Source organism: Clavelina lepadiformis, chromosome 6, assembly GCF_947623445.1.
Source record: "Clavelina lepadiformis chromosome 6, kaClaLepa1.1, whole genome shotgun sequence".
Taxonomy (NCBI): Eukaryota; Metazoa; Chordata; class Ascidiacea; order Aplousobranchia; family Clavelinidae; genus Clavelina; species Clavelina lepadiformis.
In genome coordinates this window covers 17589476-17604397 of record NC_135245.1, presented here as the reverse complement: position 1 = coordinate 17604397, position 14922 = coordinate 17589476, and the positions used below count along the sequence as shown (strand labels likewise).

At 34.3% G+C, this 14922-nt stretch overlaps 1 protein-coding gene across 1 annotated transcript; it reads left to right on the top strand.

Annotated features, from left to right (window-relative positions):
* The first annotated feature begins 949 nt into the window (after window positions 1-949).
* Window positions 950-14634, top strand: LOC143463061 (uncharacterized). The gene is made up of 26 exons (XM_076961425.1): window positions 950-1173; window positions 1369-1535; window positions 2106-2216; window positions 2882-3014; window positions 3124-3248; window positions 4141-4268; window positions 4504-4675; window positions 4907-5033; window positions 5472-5610; window positions 6713-6873; window positions 7201-7292; window positions 7445-7494; window positions 8709-8904; window positions 8975-9085; window positions 9295-9394; window positions 9545-9729; window positions 9872-9961; window positions 10511-10630; window positions 11089-11160; window positions 11332-11471; window positions 11755-11913; window positions 12114-12277; window positions 12790-12906; window positions 13057-13166; window positions 13570-13696; window positions 13909-14634. Exons 1-26 carry the CDS (start codon window positions 1044-1046, stop codon window positions 14016-14018), a joined length of 3336 nt encoding a protein of 1111 aa, XP_076817540.1. The 5' UTR covers window positions 950-1043; the 3' UTR covers window positions 14019-14634.
* The last annotated feature ends 288 nt before the right edge of the window (window positions 14635-14922 follow it).

Here is a 14922-nt window from a genome sequence, read left to right as displayed (position 1 = left end):
CTCCCCCACATTGAAATCGAACTGATTGGCTTGGTGTTCAAGCAGAAATCAGATCACTTTACGAGATGAACCCTAGCCTAACAGTCTATGACGGTCTGAAGTTGGTGGTGGTTGCTGTTTTAGTCTTATGATCGATTGATCAGGTTAGGTTTGTATAGGTTACTGTGTTTACTTTGCGGTTTGCGCTGTACTATCAACTATAGTAGGCCAACTTGTTCATGAATGTAGTTTAGCAGTTTACCCAATATTATTGGAATAGGCTAGGAAAAATCGTACCGGGTTAGGCTTAATATGCCCGGAGCAATAAACAGAGCAGGTCAACTTGACGTAAAACATGTTCTAGTCTAATCTTGTTCCGTGACATTTGAACCTGACGGGAAAGCATAGTAGGTTTAGGCAAGAAATCGTAAATGTGCAAAAAAGCAAATGTTGGCATGACGGCGCGTACGGAAGCTTCAAATGTTACTTTATTGATTTTAAGTTGGCCTTTAAACTAACAAACAGTCTAATTTGCCTTGTTTGTTTATTATCAGTAAGAAATTAGGAAGTTGAGAATCTTTGGTATGCACATTGATAAGTCTTGTGCGTGCAGGTGTCACACTTTCCACTACAACTATAGGCTACAAACTGATCAACCTGGAAAATTTACAAATTGAGCAGCTGGTGTCGATTCTTTACCAAGAAAATATGTGAATACGAGTAGCAGCTATCAAATGTGCAAATTAATTTTGTTTCCTAAAACTATTAATATATAAATGTTAACTGAGCATTCCAAGGCATAATGTACGTGAAAGTGTGGTCCATATAGCATAATGTTGATAGCACATGTCCAAAAAGTGCAGATATAGCTGCGGATGGGATTAAAATGAGCGGTTAAACAGTTGAACATTGCTAACTTTCGAGATGATGCATCAGTCATTTGAATGTTTCACCTTGTATCATTAGGATGTACAGGATACTGGCACCAGTAGCTGTAGTGTCGGTAACAAATTAATTGTTAAATTGAAAGTATGTGAGTGAATGTTTATGCAGCTTCTAAGAACATGTCTCTGCGCACAAGGATCAATGGTTTTACAGCTTGGATTAACCTCAGGTTAATTCCTTACGATTCCCTCCTCAGCAATGTCTTAACAGACTTGACCAAAGGCTTTCATATACAACAACTGCTACATAGTAAGCTTGGTGTTTTGTATCCATTTAGTGTAACAACTTTATGTGAATACAATTTTCACAAGTTTATTAATTCAATTCGTTGTTGACTTTGATTTTAACCTTTTTATCGAACAGTTTAATTTACACTGAACTTAGACTCTAATGAAATACTTTCATATTTAAATCCGTGTTTTTACTATTTAAAACACTTTCAAGGTTTGACTGGTAAAACATTGAAGAAGTTGCAATCTCTCGATGGTCTCACTCAGGCACAGAAAATGAGCAGAGTTGAATGGCTTGTGGAGGAGTTAAAGAAGTCTGAAATAATTCCGGATGATGTTAGGATCGATTGCAGACTCGTTGCCATGAAAGTCGGTGACCATGTAAGGGAGAAAATAATTTGTTATTTTTATCGTAAGAATTTTGTTTAATTGTTCAAAAACGACCCTATTGCTAGTAGTCATATCTGTCATATGTTAATTTAATTAAACTTTTGAATTTTTGCATTATTACTACTTTTGATGTGGGGACTTGATGTAGAAATACAGTGTCTATTGTTTCGCAACAAAATGCAAATTAACAAGGTTAATTTATATTTAATTTGATCTTGTCTGTTAATATCCTTTTTTTTCAACTTACCGACAGTGCTAATGTATCTTTCTGCATATGTTATAGGCCACCATCAATGCCAAAACATTAAAATACAAGAAATGTATAAATCTTTCGTGTAATATACTTTTCTTATTACTTACATAATTTCTCCTTTGTTTATTTTGTGCACAATGTTTAAATTTTATTCTTCTACTTACTAATGTAACATACTTCATTTAATTCACTTCACTATCTACTGTAGAAACTTATTTAATCCACTTAAGATTTTATCAAAAACATATTTGACCTGGTGTGGTAATAATTAACCCATCCATAGGCTGAATTATTAATGCTTTGAATAGGTATTTGATTTGCTCTGGAGATTGATTGCTCATGATATCTGGTTCACTTGGGAGAGAATGGAATATCTTCAGTTGGATGATGATAAAGCACTTTCTGACATTCCATTTCGGGTTTGTTACTGTTTCCAGTTTTTGAGACACAAACACAATGAGACAGAAAATATATAAATATATATACGACAATAGAATTACACGACATTATACTGATGTTATAGAAAATTGGCAAGGTGCAAGTGTAGTGCTGATACAAGTTTGTTTGAAAATAAAGTGTGTGTATTGCAGTTATCTTATTCATGCATGTTTTGCCTCAAAACAAAATTGACGGAAAACATAGAATCTTCACTGGCCCTACTACGATTTCATAACCTGCCAGATTATTTACACATGAAGTTGCTGGTGGGAATTCCATACTAGTTGATAGCCAGATTATTATGTTGTTCATGAAATGTGGTCTAGCGAGACAAAGAAAATTTTTTTTGTTTTTTCCAACCGCATTAGTTTTCAGTCAAAATACGCATGCACATATTAACTTCATGTTACATGCTGTATTTCAAGAAAAACTTTCTTAAGTATTGCACTTGCCCATTGAATGTCAGGTCTGACATAAAGAGGATCATAAATATGCTGATATAATATGAAGTTCATTGCTGTCTGCAAGTTCTTTTCACTGTTTTATGGTTATTTAATTTATTAATGCTTGTAAATTTCACAATATTTAAGCTCCATAAACATTTAACTAACCTTTAACATAAAAACGAAATGTGTTTTTGTTTTAGTGGACCCCAGACCCACCCCCTAAGAAAAAAAAGAGACGAGTCATTAAAACTGCAGAGTCGATGATGTCAGGATTTGGTGCATCTGCTCAGGTTGTTCAAGACCCAACACCGTCTCCAGAAACAGAAGACGCTGGTAATGAGCAAAAATCTACAAAAAATTAAATTGATTGAGCATGAAAAAATTGTAAAGATATCTTAAATACAGGTACTGTGTCTTTCATTAAGTATTTAATTTATTGCAGGATATGAGCAGTTTCCAGGGGCGGATCGTATGAAAGCCATAAAACCCCATAGACCACGAGGTGGTTGGTATAGTTATCCGCCACCCGATGAGTGCATTATTGACATGATAAATTCTCAGTTGGAGGTATTTGCTTTATACAGACACAGTTTTTTTCAGTTTCAATTAATATTTACAATGTAGGTTGATATAATTTTTTGGTAATTTGCATTATCTGTAGTAGTTAAAATAATGGATGTTATGTGTTAACTATGACAAATATTAATATTCTATTTAATTTGTAGCAAATTGTATGAGTTGTTGGAATTCCAATACCGTTCACCATTTCAAATTTCTGTGGCAAAACCGTCATTGAAAGTTATATGGCACATTTCCCACTTTGTTTGATCTTGCTTTCATAACATGAGCATAAAGCGAGAAGGGGTTCTAATGGTTTAAAACCCAGCGACACTTTCAATGTCTTCTTTTGTTGACACTGGAGTGACAATGGGGGCCTTTGTTGCATCATAATGGGTAAAGCCATTTAAACCTTTGTCTTGTTAGTGTCCTATTTCTCCCTCTTAAGTGAGACTTCATTCAACATCATTCAATTGTACACCTTTTGTTTACTTTATAGGAAAGGTTACACCGAAAGGACGCACAACGTTAATAAAGTCACACTTTAAGTTAAATTTAATTGATTTTTGAAGTAAAATTTTTTACTTCCAACCACTACAAAAATTGCATTAATACTAATGCATAACTGTATCTCATACTATAAACCCAATGTTTGTCGTACATAACAAAATGAAGTGTGACTTACATGAAAGGATAAGTAGATTTTGCTGTATGTACTCAGTGTTCTTAAATTGATTTTAATAATGAATGCAAAAAGCTCCATTTGAAATGGTTATTAAAACTTAAGCTTCAGTTTGCCTTACGATTAATATTCTTTTTTAAGACTTTTGTTGTTTTTCATGTTTCAACTTCTTGTCGGGTTAAGTTTTGTGACCAATCTAATTATAACCATTTTTTGTAGCGTGTTTCTGAAGGTCACAAATTTACAGTTTTCAGTCTTGATGATCTTGTGGATAGCAGAGCTCTGTGTGGTTTGATTAATTCCTTTGTACCAGGAACGTTCACCACCGAAGTGATGTTGAATGACAGGTGGGTTTTTACCACCCCAAAGTAACACGTTTTAACAAAAGCAACTTAAAAACATATTTTATTTTAACATAACCTAACAGCCTTGTTGTTTTTTACCTTCTTGTAAATTTATATAATTTAATTCTTGTTAAGAACTGTGATCAAACAACATATTTATTTTCATTTTAATGCACAGTGTATGCTTTCCTTCATACAGTGCAAATATCCCTTATCTACATTTGTATTGTCAATTCAGGTGGACAATAAATCTTGCGCTTAGGACAGTTGAAAAAATGCTGCACGCGTCAAACCCGATGGGATCAGAGGACTTAAGTGAGGCCGATCCAAAGTCGATATGTGCCTACATGTGCTTCTTCTTCATGTGCAGTTTTAAGTTGAAACAATCGAAAGCAGTCATTCAAAGACTGGTAACAATAACTCTGCAACTTCTATCTATTATTTTACTTGCAAGGTATACGGAGACTTGCACATTTCTCACCATCAGCTAAATCACTCTTTGCAAGATTGATTTTTAAATATTATGCATTTAGACAGAACACTTACATCTGAGATAATTCCAATTACATTTTCCAGCATTTGTGCATTTTTATTTTGTCGTCTTTGCTGCTAACAGCGCATGCTTTTTTTGATTTTGGCAGAAAGAATTGACTCTGCTTATACAAGAAGTAGATACCGAGTTGGTCAAATTTCCTGAAAAACTGGGGAGTATACAAGCTCTAAAGGCAAAGAAAGAACTAGAAAACTCCATGGAATCTTATCAACTAGGTGTGTAGCTCTTTAATGTAGGCTACAGTAGAATTCGTCTGTTTTAGCACGTCGAGGGGAATTGGAAGAAATTATTTTTTACACAATCACAAAAAAAAGTTATTAACGTCAGCTTATAAGCTAATACATATTTAAACATTGGGACAACATTATCATTACAATATATGCAAATATTTTAATAATTTTTCAAATATATATGTTTTCTTGACCCATCCATTTGACATGCCCTGCAACAGTTGTGCTGACAACAACATTTGTGTATTGTTTATGATTCTGAGTCCTGAAATTTACAAATTTTCTTTTAATTGTACTACTTACTATTGTACTACAAATACGTGTGCTACTGTATTTGTTCCTTTTTACAGAAAATGAACAGGCATCTACACTCTTAAGTACATCGCAGTGTCATAGATTAATTGTGAAATATTGTGTTTTCAGAACAGGCCACTTTAAAAGAGGCCTATGACATAGAGTACATTGAGGACTGGTTAGAACACATCAAGAATGTTCAAAAGGAAACAAGGAAGTTAATTGCTGATAAAATGAAAGAAAGATTTGATTTGGTTACTGTTCCCAGGTACTGTTTTAATCAATTTGATGCAATTTTGTACGAATTATCGCTTGATAAAATCGGTTAAACAATTACCATTGTGATTGTAAGATAATTATCCATGGCTACAGCCTACAGGGGTTCCATGTATTGCGTGTGGGAAGTCATAGGTACTTGCAAATCACCTAACCTGCAAAGATCTCAATCCCAGCAATAAGTATAGAAATGAGCATTTTCTCATTTGTAATGTTCGTTGCAATAAAAGTTAGTGCTGCACTTTATGCAGGCTTTGTTAAACTAATACTTTTGTGGGTTTCCATTGTCTATTTAGCTATTTAAACCAGGTGTCTTTGTATATACGTTTTTTATAAACTTTTATTTTCGCAAAAATGCTCTTACCAGAAAAAAGTGTATGTTTGAAACTAATTTTCCAGGTAAACGTCAGTTTTTTTACCAATGGGTTGTATAACATACTTTTGTTTAAATTTGAAATGTTAGTTTTCAGTTAATTGTAGGTTACCTATCTGGGGCTAGAAAACTCACACATACTCGTAATTCTTACTTTCCCCAAGCCAAGCTCCAATTAAAACTACTTTTTCAAGACAGCTACCCTAAACCTAAATCTTTTAACTAATGTATTTTTTATCAAAAATATGTTTGTCGTAATTCAAATAACATGGCAGCACTGCTAGTTATACTGGTACTTTGTTTACGAGATGAAGCTTGGCCATTAAGAACATGGTGACATTATTTTTAGGTATGCGATTATTATGGCAAAACAGTAAGTCTACAGTGTATGAGACATTCAAATTTTTAATGGGAATGGTCGATATTTGCAGTATGAAAGGAGTGAATAATATGTTATAGGTTTTTTTGGAAAATGATCCAGTCAACAATTATAAAACTTCTCTTAAATACAACTTTTAAAACTTTGTCTCATATAAAAAGTGAGTCTGTTACAAGAGCCACAAATCAGTGGCTAGCAAGTCACATGCAGCGTTAGAGCCACAATTTGACCACCCCTTGGTATGGTTCGTAGACAATTATTACACCACTTAGTGAGTTGGTGATATGACTTTCTTAATATCTCGAAGTTTTTTGTTTATGATGGTGGCAATGCTTTGTACAGAAATATGTCGATCAATGATCTTTGCATGTCGGTTGCTATTAACTTGCAACTCACACAAGGGGCCGGATTTTACCGAATTTACGACAAGGAAACTTGCACCCCAGATCGACGCATTGTTTTAAGAGTGAAGAAAACAAAAGAATTTTTGGATGATTTCACAGGTAACCACAATAAAAAAGCAATTTTGTTCGCAGCTCACGATTTTGCTATATAGGTCTTACAAGTTCACTAGTTAAAGGGAAATATGTTGGTAAATGGTTGATAAAGTTGAATAGTTTTAATTAGTTGCAATGAAATTAGCATCAAAAGATAAAGATTTTGAAAACTGCAAAATAATAAATACTCTACTGATACAAAACCTAAACCGTTACCAACTAAGTAATATGTTGTTTTTTTTAAATACTAACAGGTTGATAATTTTGACAACAAATATTCATCCTAGGCATAATAGGATTTTGCATTACAGTATGATAACATATCTATGTTAGGTGTCGAAGGAAGTCGTAACATCCGTGACATCTTGGGGATTCCCAGAAATGAAGTGACAATTGTTGAACCTGCAGCTTACCCTAAATATGAGGTTGGACTTGTAATTACAACGAGTTGTTTTAAACTTTTTATGCTTTCTCTTGCCGACCTGTCTATATGTTCAACTTCTGACAAATAAAATTTGAAAATTATATTATGAATGTGTTTGTATCATGGAAACTTGTTCTTTTTATTGTTTTGTAGTTCTATATGGAAAGCATGTCAAGGAATAAAATGCTTCAAACAAAGTCCATGTAAGTGAACAAACTAAATCGAATGATAAATATTAACTATAGAAGAATAGCTTTTAAATTTTATATAACATTTTCTGTGACCTATATGGTCCAAAATCAATCAGTACAAAACTAATCACATCAAAAACATGAAATCAGAAATTTGTTATAAAATTCATTGAACCATTGGATATACACCAAGTCACTACACGTTTAAATACAATTTTCTTGGTTTCTTGTGTCAGATATTTAATCTACCAGTATATTCAATTATACGTATCGCAGATTTAAAATGAGATAGACAAGCAAAGCTGCAATATATACAGTAGCTTTTGCAGTTGTCATAATAAGTAGTCATAAAAGTAATTTTCAGCAAATTTTATGCTATTACCTCATTCGTCTCTAGTTCCAAGTGTTCAGAAGTGCCATGCTCTTCAGCTTCAAGTGCTTTGTTGACTCTTCCAGTTAGTGTTGGTATATGCTACATAGAACAGTGGGCAGTCTGAAAAGCGGTTGTTATTAATCAGGATAAATAGGAAAGAACCTAAAGAAAGACCTAAATTCACAGTGGTTTCTGTTACTTCAGAGTTTCAGTGAACTACTTTACCGTTATTTGGAATGCTTTCAATTCTTTCTAAGCACTAATTTCTTATCAGCTCAAGTGTAGATTCTGGTAGTTAGTCCAATATTTATCTAGTTGAGTTATGATAAGGTATAATTTATCTAGTTTTTGCTGCAATTTTAAGATATTGGTTGAAATACAATTAGTTTTGTTTGTAGAGTACCGGTATATAGTTTGGAAAATAAAACTAGTTTTATTGTATGCAGTGTACGAGGTTATTAGATGATTAGTTGCACATTTTACTGTTAGTTAATGAAATGCAAGCAGGTAAAAGCAGAGCGCGTCTAAAAAAAGTGAAATCAGTTGTAACATGTTACGTTGAGAGGCGGATGTTACCTCCATTTGCATCCTGGTGGATGGAGCAGGAAGATGATAATAAAATTTGGTGAGAAATATACTTTTTTGCAGGATATGTTTCCATCCTCATCTCACCTCATATAACATTCATTCATTATATGATGTGATAATTGATATAGCTTTATAAATATCTCTGTTTAGTGGAGTATATTGTCTTTAAAAATCATCATTCATTTATTGAATCAATAAAAACTAGTTTATAAAGTTATTGCCTATATACAAATGCCATGTTAATGACATTTTTTTCAATTTTTAGCTTTCTATACCAAGTGTTTCCTGGCAATACCATCAAGTGGCAGAGGTTGTTCTTTAAGGCTGTGCGTGACGGAGAGTTTGAGGTTGTCGAGAAGATGGTGATATTTTTCCGAGAGTCACATCCGGACTTTATTTCATCCAGAGAAGCCAACTCTGGGAATACTGTTCTTCACATTGCAGCAAGATTTGGCCACTTTGTAAGTTTACAGAACATATTATACCCACTTTAAACCCTTCCTAGTGATGATATGTATCTTTTAATCGAAGGACATTTGCAAATTTCTTCTTGAAAGTGGTTGCAATGTCAATATAAAGAATAAGTCGGGCTGGACTGCTCTATTCTTTGCTGCAGAAGGCTTGCATAAGAGAGTCGGCCAAGTAAGTGAAAACATACAATATTTTATGATAAAAAGGGCACAATGACATCCTGATCTATAGTTTTAGTTGATGCAATTGTATTATCACAGCTTCTTTGTTTAATATGTTATTTTTGGTAATTGTTAAATCTAAGTGTAGCTGAGAGTTGAGTTTTTCATCAAAACACTTTACTTTTCTTTTGTTTACACGATTGTTGTTACCTGTTATAGCTATTGATTGAGTGGGGGTGTAACACCAAAATTAAAAACGTCAAGTGTCAAACAGCTTTTGATCTGATGCGACATGAAGACATGAAAGAATTTCTTAAAGGTGTCACAACATTAACCATCCACAAATCAGTTGTAACCAATTTTATATTTTTACTTTTGCTAAGTAACTTTTAATGGCCTAAATACCCTGAATTTAAACAATTTTAGAGCTCCTTGTGTTGTTTTACTTGAGTTGTTTTGTTTTGCACAGACATTGCCAATCTATGGACTGCTACTGTCCCTCAAGTAGTCAGAGGAAATCTTGATCCATTGAGGAGAATAACAAAAGATCATCTTCTCGGACTTCGTGAAATGGCAGATATCAGTGCTCGATGCATTAAAGGAAGCACCTTGCTTCACACGGCTGTCCATTTTGGCGACAGAGATGCAATTAAAGTGAGCACCAAGAATCAGTTAACAATGTTGTTAGATAATATTTGCGTTCATGCCGTAAATGTCTTATTGGAATATACCCGTTTGGCTCTTTGCATTTTAATAGTTATGATGTAGTTTTTTAATCTTCATATTTATTTTCAAGGATCTTCTTAAAATTCGAGTTGATGTTAACCTGAAAGACTACCAAGGGGCCACACCACTACACAGAGCAAAAGATATGGAAACTCTTGAGGTTTGGCGTTGTCATTTGAAATTACGCAAACAGAGTCACTGTTATGTCAATGACATAATTTCATACAGTATTGATTTTCTTGCTTCCAAAAATACATCTTTTTTAACCAAAAAATTAGCATAATCTGGTATTTGGTGTGAAACCTTTTATAAAAATTTATGTTTTCCTGCTATTCAACACAAAAACAGTTTTAGTGCAGTTTGCACTGATGTTAAAATTTAGGCTGTCACAATTTCATCAGAAAAAATTGTATGTTTGCAGCTATTTTTCAGAGTTTCTTGTTAAACTATATAAGTTAAACGTTATAAAATAGTAACCCAAGTCAATTTTTTACGTTTTTTTTTAAATAACTTGAATGTTACAAAATCGAAAAATAAACCTAACCTTTATGTACCTTCTAATCTAAATCTAACCCCAATGAAATCTTAAATAGCTAAAATCAACTTTTTGCATACCTATTCTACTAACCTAACCGCCTATTTTTAACTAAGGGCTGCATGACCTATTTAATGTGAATAGTCACTTCCTAAAATTTCTTGTTCAACACAGCTTATAATGGACAGCAACGCTGATGTCAATGCTGCTGATGATGAAGGTAACACTGCCCTTCATGTACGAGCTTATGGAGAAGAAAATCAATCAAGTTTTATGGAAGGAGTTCAAATGCTTGTATGTGTCTTTTTTCTACAATAATGTTAGATTAGATGTGGTCTCTACCTTCACCTCAACGCTGGAAAAATCATTACTATGTAAAAAGATTCTTACTCGAGCAATTATAGCAATTTATAGAGTTCTTTAATATTCTTTCCAAACCTAAACAAAACTTTTTAAAATACCTTAAAGTATAGAAATAATGTATCATTAGCATTTATAGTTTCATCCCATTTGAAGTGGAATTACTCTAGTTAAAGTACATTTAAGTAGTAGAAGTTGATGTCCGTGTTCTCAAACAGTTTAAGGGCATTGTTCAGATGAAACAAAAATACACTGATTTTTGTTAAGGATTATCTTATAATGTAATGAGTTTGTAGGAAATTTAGATCCAAAACACTACATACACTGTCAATATTGACTTAGAATGGTCGTATGCAAAAGTATGGTTTTTGTCAAGACTGTCATCTATACAGATTACACGTGGTGCTGATCTAATACACAGGAACACAAGGGATTTGATGCCAGTGCACTGTGCTGCCATGCAGGTAGACTGAATTCTACTAGAAAAGACTGTAGACTGACGTTAATTAATATTTTTAACACTACAACCAAAATCTCAGTAGAGTCAAGTAACTTAGTTATTTAGAATAAGACATTTTTTGACTTGAACACGAATCATTTCAAATGAAATATGATTAGCATGTATGTCTGTCTAGGGTAGAAAAGATGTGATTGAATTGCTCATGAAAGACACCGATGATCTTATCAAGTCTGAAGTGGACAAAGAAGCAAAAGATTCCCCTCCCAGTCTTCCTTATCTTGCTGTTGCTGCCAACTATGTGGACTGTGCTAAGTGGTCAGTTAAAATTTACGTTTTTCTTTCAACTTGATTGTTAATTGATATTGTTAATGGAACTAATTACCAATTAAATAGTTAACATCTGATAGTGTAGCTACTTGGTTAAACTGCATCCGATATTTGTCATGATAGACCTCATTTTGATTTTTATTTTACTGTTTATTATCTAATTGAATAGTATACCTTTGTGAGGTAATTCGGTCAACCTGCACAATCAAGTTTTGTGTTGACTTTTCCCCTGAAAAAATCAACCTTTGATTGAAATGTTTTGGTTTTTCAGGTTGGTCAAGCAAAGTTTTTTGTTTAAAGAAGGCGAGTGTAACAGGATTATTTATAAGATCTTGACCCAAGAGTTGATCGTTGATGACCGAGCGGAAGCGATAACATTTTTGCTTGAAAATGGGGGTCTGGTCAATCTTCGTTATCAGGGAGCAGATTCGTGAGTCAGACTTAAGTGTTTCTTTGAAATTTGGACGCAGTAGTTGTTTTACTTCTTTAATTCGGCAAAATTCTCTTTAACCTAATTTTTCCTTGTATAATTATTTTCATGGCAACATGAAAGCTATTCCTAAGTTTTCAGCCAATGTATCAGTGCATTAAAATCATGCTTATAAATGACATTTTATCCTCATCACGTAGATCTGTTCATCTGGCCACCAGGATGTCCGGATCCACTGATGTTCTTCAGATTCTTCTTCGATTTGGAGCCCAAGTGGATGCTGCAAATGAAGAGGGATGCACCGCTCTGTTTGATGCCATGCGAACGAATAATTTTCATGCGGCAAGCATTTTAATCGAGCATGGTAAGACATCGCAGCAGACATTTGGGGTACTGCCAAAGGGTTTAACATCTTGACACTATGCTTGTTGTAATCTGGTATGGTATTAGAATATTAGTCTTTGGACTTTGGATTAATTTTTGCGCAACTAAAATAAGTGATTATTATTCGTCACTGCTCAAGTCGCAGTTACCCAGCTTGTTAGTTTGCATTTTTTGATGGCTGTATTTCTCTTTGGTGTTTATTATTTTGTTTGAATCAGGAATTGTTCCCCAGAATCCCTGAATGCAAGCACCATTTAACACTGTGCTAAACTGTATTGCAACCATAACTAATATACCGCCGCTGTAAATAAACCCTGGATTGCTTCGTTGGAGGCGTTCCATCGCCTCACCGACGAGCTGATTAAATGAAAAAAAATCTAAAGTATAAAATGACGCAGAAATTTTAACAATAACACGGTTGTTTGTTAATATGGAAACTGGTTTGAAAACCTCATCTTCATTTCACCTCAAACTGCTTCTTACTGCTTTTAGGCGCTGATGTTAGGAGGAAGAACGATCACGGTTTGGCCCCACTTGACCTTATCCATGATTTTGATGAGTGGATTGCTTGCCCACTTTTCACTGAAGACATTATAGCCAGATTTAAAGGTAATATTTCTACGTTGGTCAATAATACCAAAGGCTTGCCTGATAAATTGATTTTTTAAGCCAGTGTTGTTAGTGAATGTTGGAAGTGATATTAACCTAAATGTTGACAGTTTTTAGCTACTGACCATATTTTTCGTTGATCATTCGCAGCTTACAAACTCAAGCATACCAGAGACCTTATACGAGCTATAAGCAAAAAGATTCAAAATGAGGCAAAGAAGGCACAGAATCTTCTCCGTCAAGCGGCCCAGTTTCAGCAGGTAAAGTGCTGCATACACACGCAATGTATTTAGTGATTAAAATACCTACAGGCATGACGGGATCCATACCACTGCCACATGTTGTATGTCAGAGCCAGTGGGCTTCACAGATTAGCTAGGTTTCCTTAAGTATAAATTTAGCGAAGTGACTATTTCACACTTCACAGTATGTAGGTCACGCAGCCTGTTGTTAAAGATATGCGGTTAGATAAGGAGAATGGTTACATGGAAAAAGTCTATTTAAGGTTTTATTTAAGAGTTAGATTTGAGTTAAAAGGTAGATTTAGGTTACTATGTTATAGCATTTAAGTCAGGTTAACAAGAAATTGTAAAAACTGGCTTCAAACGCACGATTTTTTTCCGGTGAAATAGTGGTAGCCTAAATTTATTTCTCTGCATGCAGCATCCGCTGGCCTTGTCAATGTCATCTCTCAATCGACAAGCAACTAACGTTAGAGGGGCTTCGCCTAATGCGAATGTTCTTTCTAATAGTCTTCCATCGATAAATTATAATTCAAGCTCCTGGAAACGTAAGTTTTAGTGGTATTTTGTACTGGAAAAGATCATCAAAGAAATCTGGCATTTTTTAGAGAAATTTTAGACGTTTGTTGTTAGGTTTTTGTTCAATTATTCATTATATTGTATCACACAAACCATTCGAAATAAAAAAATCTGTTTTGATTTACTGGATATCCGCAGCCGGAAACGAATGATGATACTGTACATTGTTTTGTGTGCGCAGCTTATACGCCATCTCGCGGACGAAGAATTAGTTTCGCTCGTCGACTCGCCCTTCCACCGGTCACCGGACCACAAACACTGAAGGCGGACTCCCCGCAACTGCTGTTTTAGCGTTTTTGCTCCAGACGCCATCTAACGACCATCACTGTGAGCTCACTGTTGGTTTTTTTGCAGCATTTTATATTTTTGTGTTTATTTTTAATAAGTTTTGCACTTATTCGTTGTTTATCAGGTACAGTACTTTATATATTTTTCCTACGCACTCTGTTGACGTTCCACCAAATTTACCTTAACAAAGTTACGTTTAGCCTACAGCTTTTCTTCGCCTGTAATTGAACCCGATCGCGTCTTGTGCTCTTTTCATGTTTCAAGACATTTTTCATTTTGTGTTGGTAGTTGCCACAGTAACTTTATGAAATGTGTTAAAATCGTAATCACGTTGTTATGTCTATGCAGCAAGTTGTTTATAGTGTGGTGGAGTATTTCCAACATTTTTTGATCGTTTGCACAGGTTCTGATAAACTTGTGACCATAAAGTAGTAAACGTACCACTGTATTGACCAAACTGTCGAATTTATCTTTTTTTCTAATAATTTGTATTTTTTTGTGTTACAAATCAAAGCTCACTGAAATGTTTAGTGATAAATTTGCACCGTCAAATGACGCTTTGCGTGTGATTTATTTGAAGTTAATGGCATTGTTTCGAGTGAATAAATCTGATATGAGATGGGTGGTTCTTAGTACAGAAGTTTCAGTATCAATGTAGTTATAATGTCACAACGACTCAAACACTTTAGGTATCAAGCAAAACAGCAGACTGCAGCAATACGAGTGAAGTTGTTTGTGACTAGGCTTGCCTGTAACCCAACACTGATCGTCTGTTTACTACCAAGCCATACCTACCGTTGATCGGTATATAGTTACCACAAAGGAGTCATTTGGGACAGTTAATTTATAAGACCGTTATGTTTGAAATTACTTGTTATTTGCAGTGATTAGAAAACACTTTAAAACT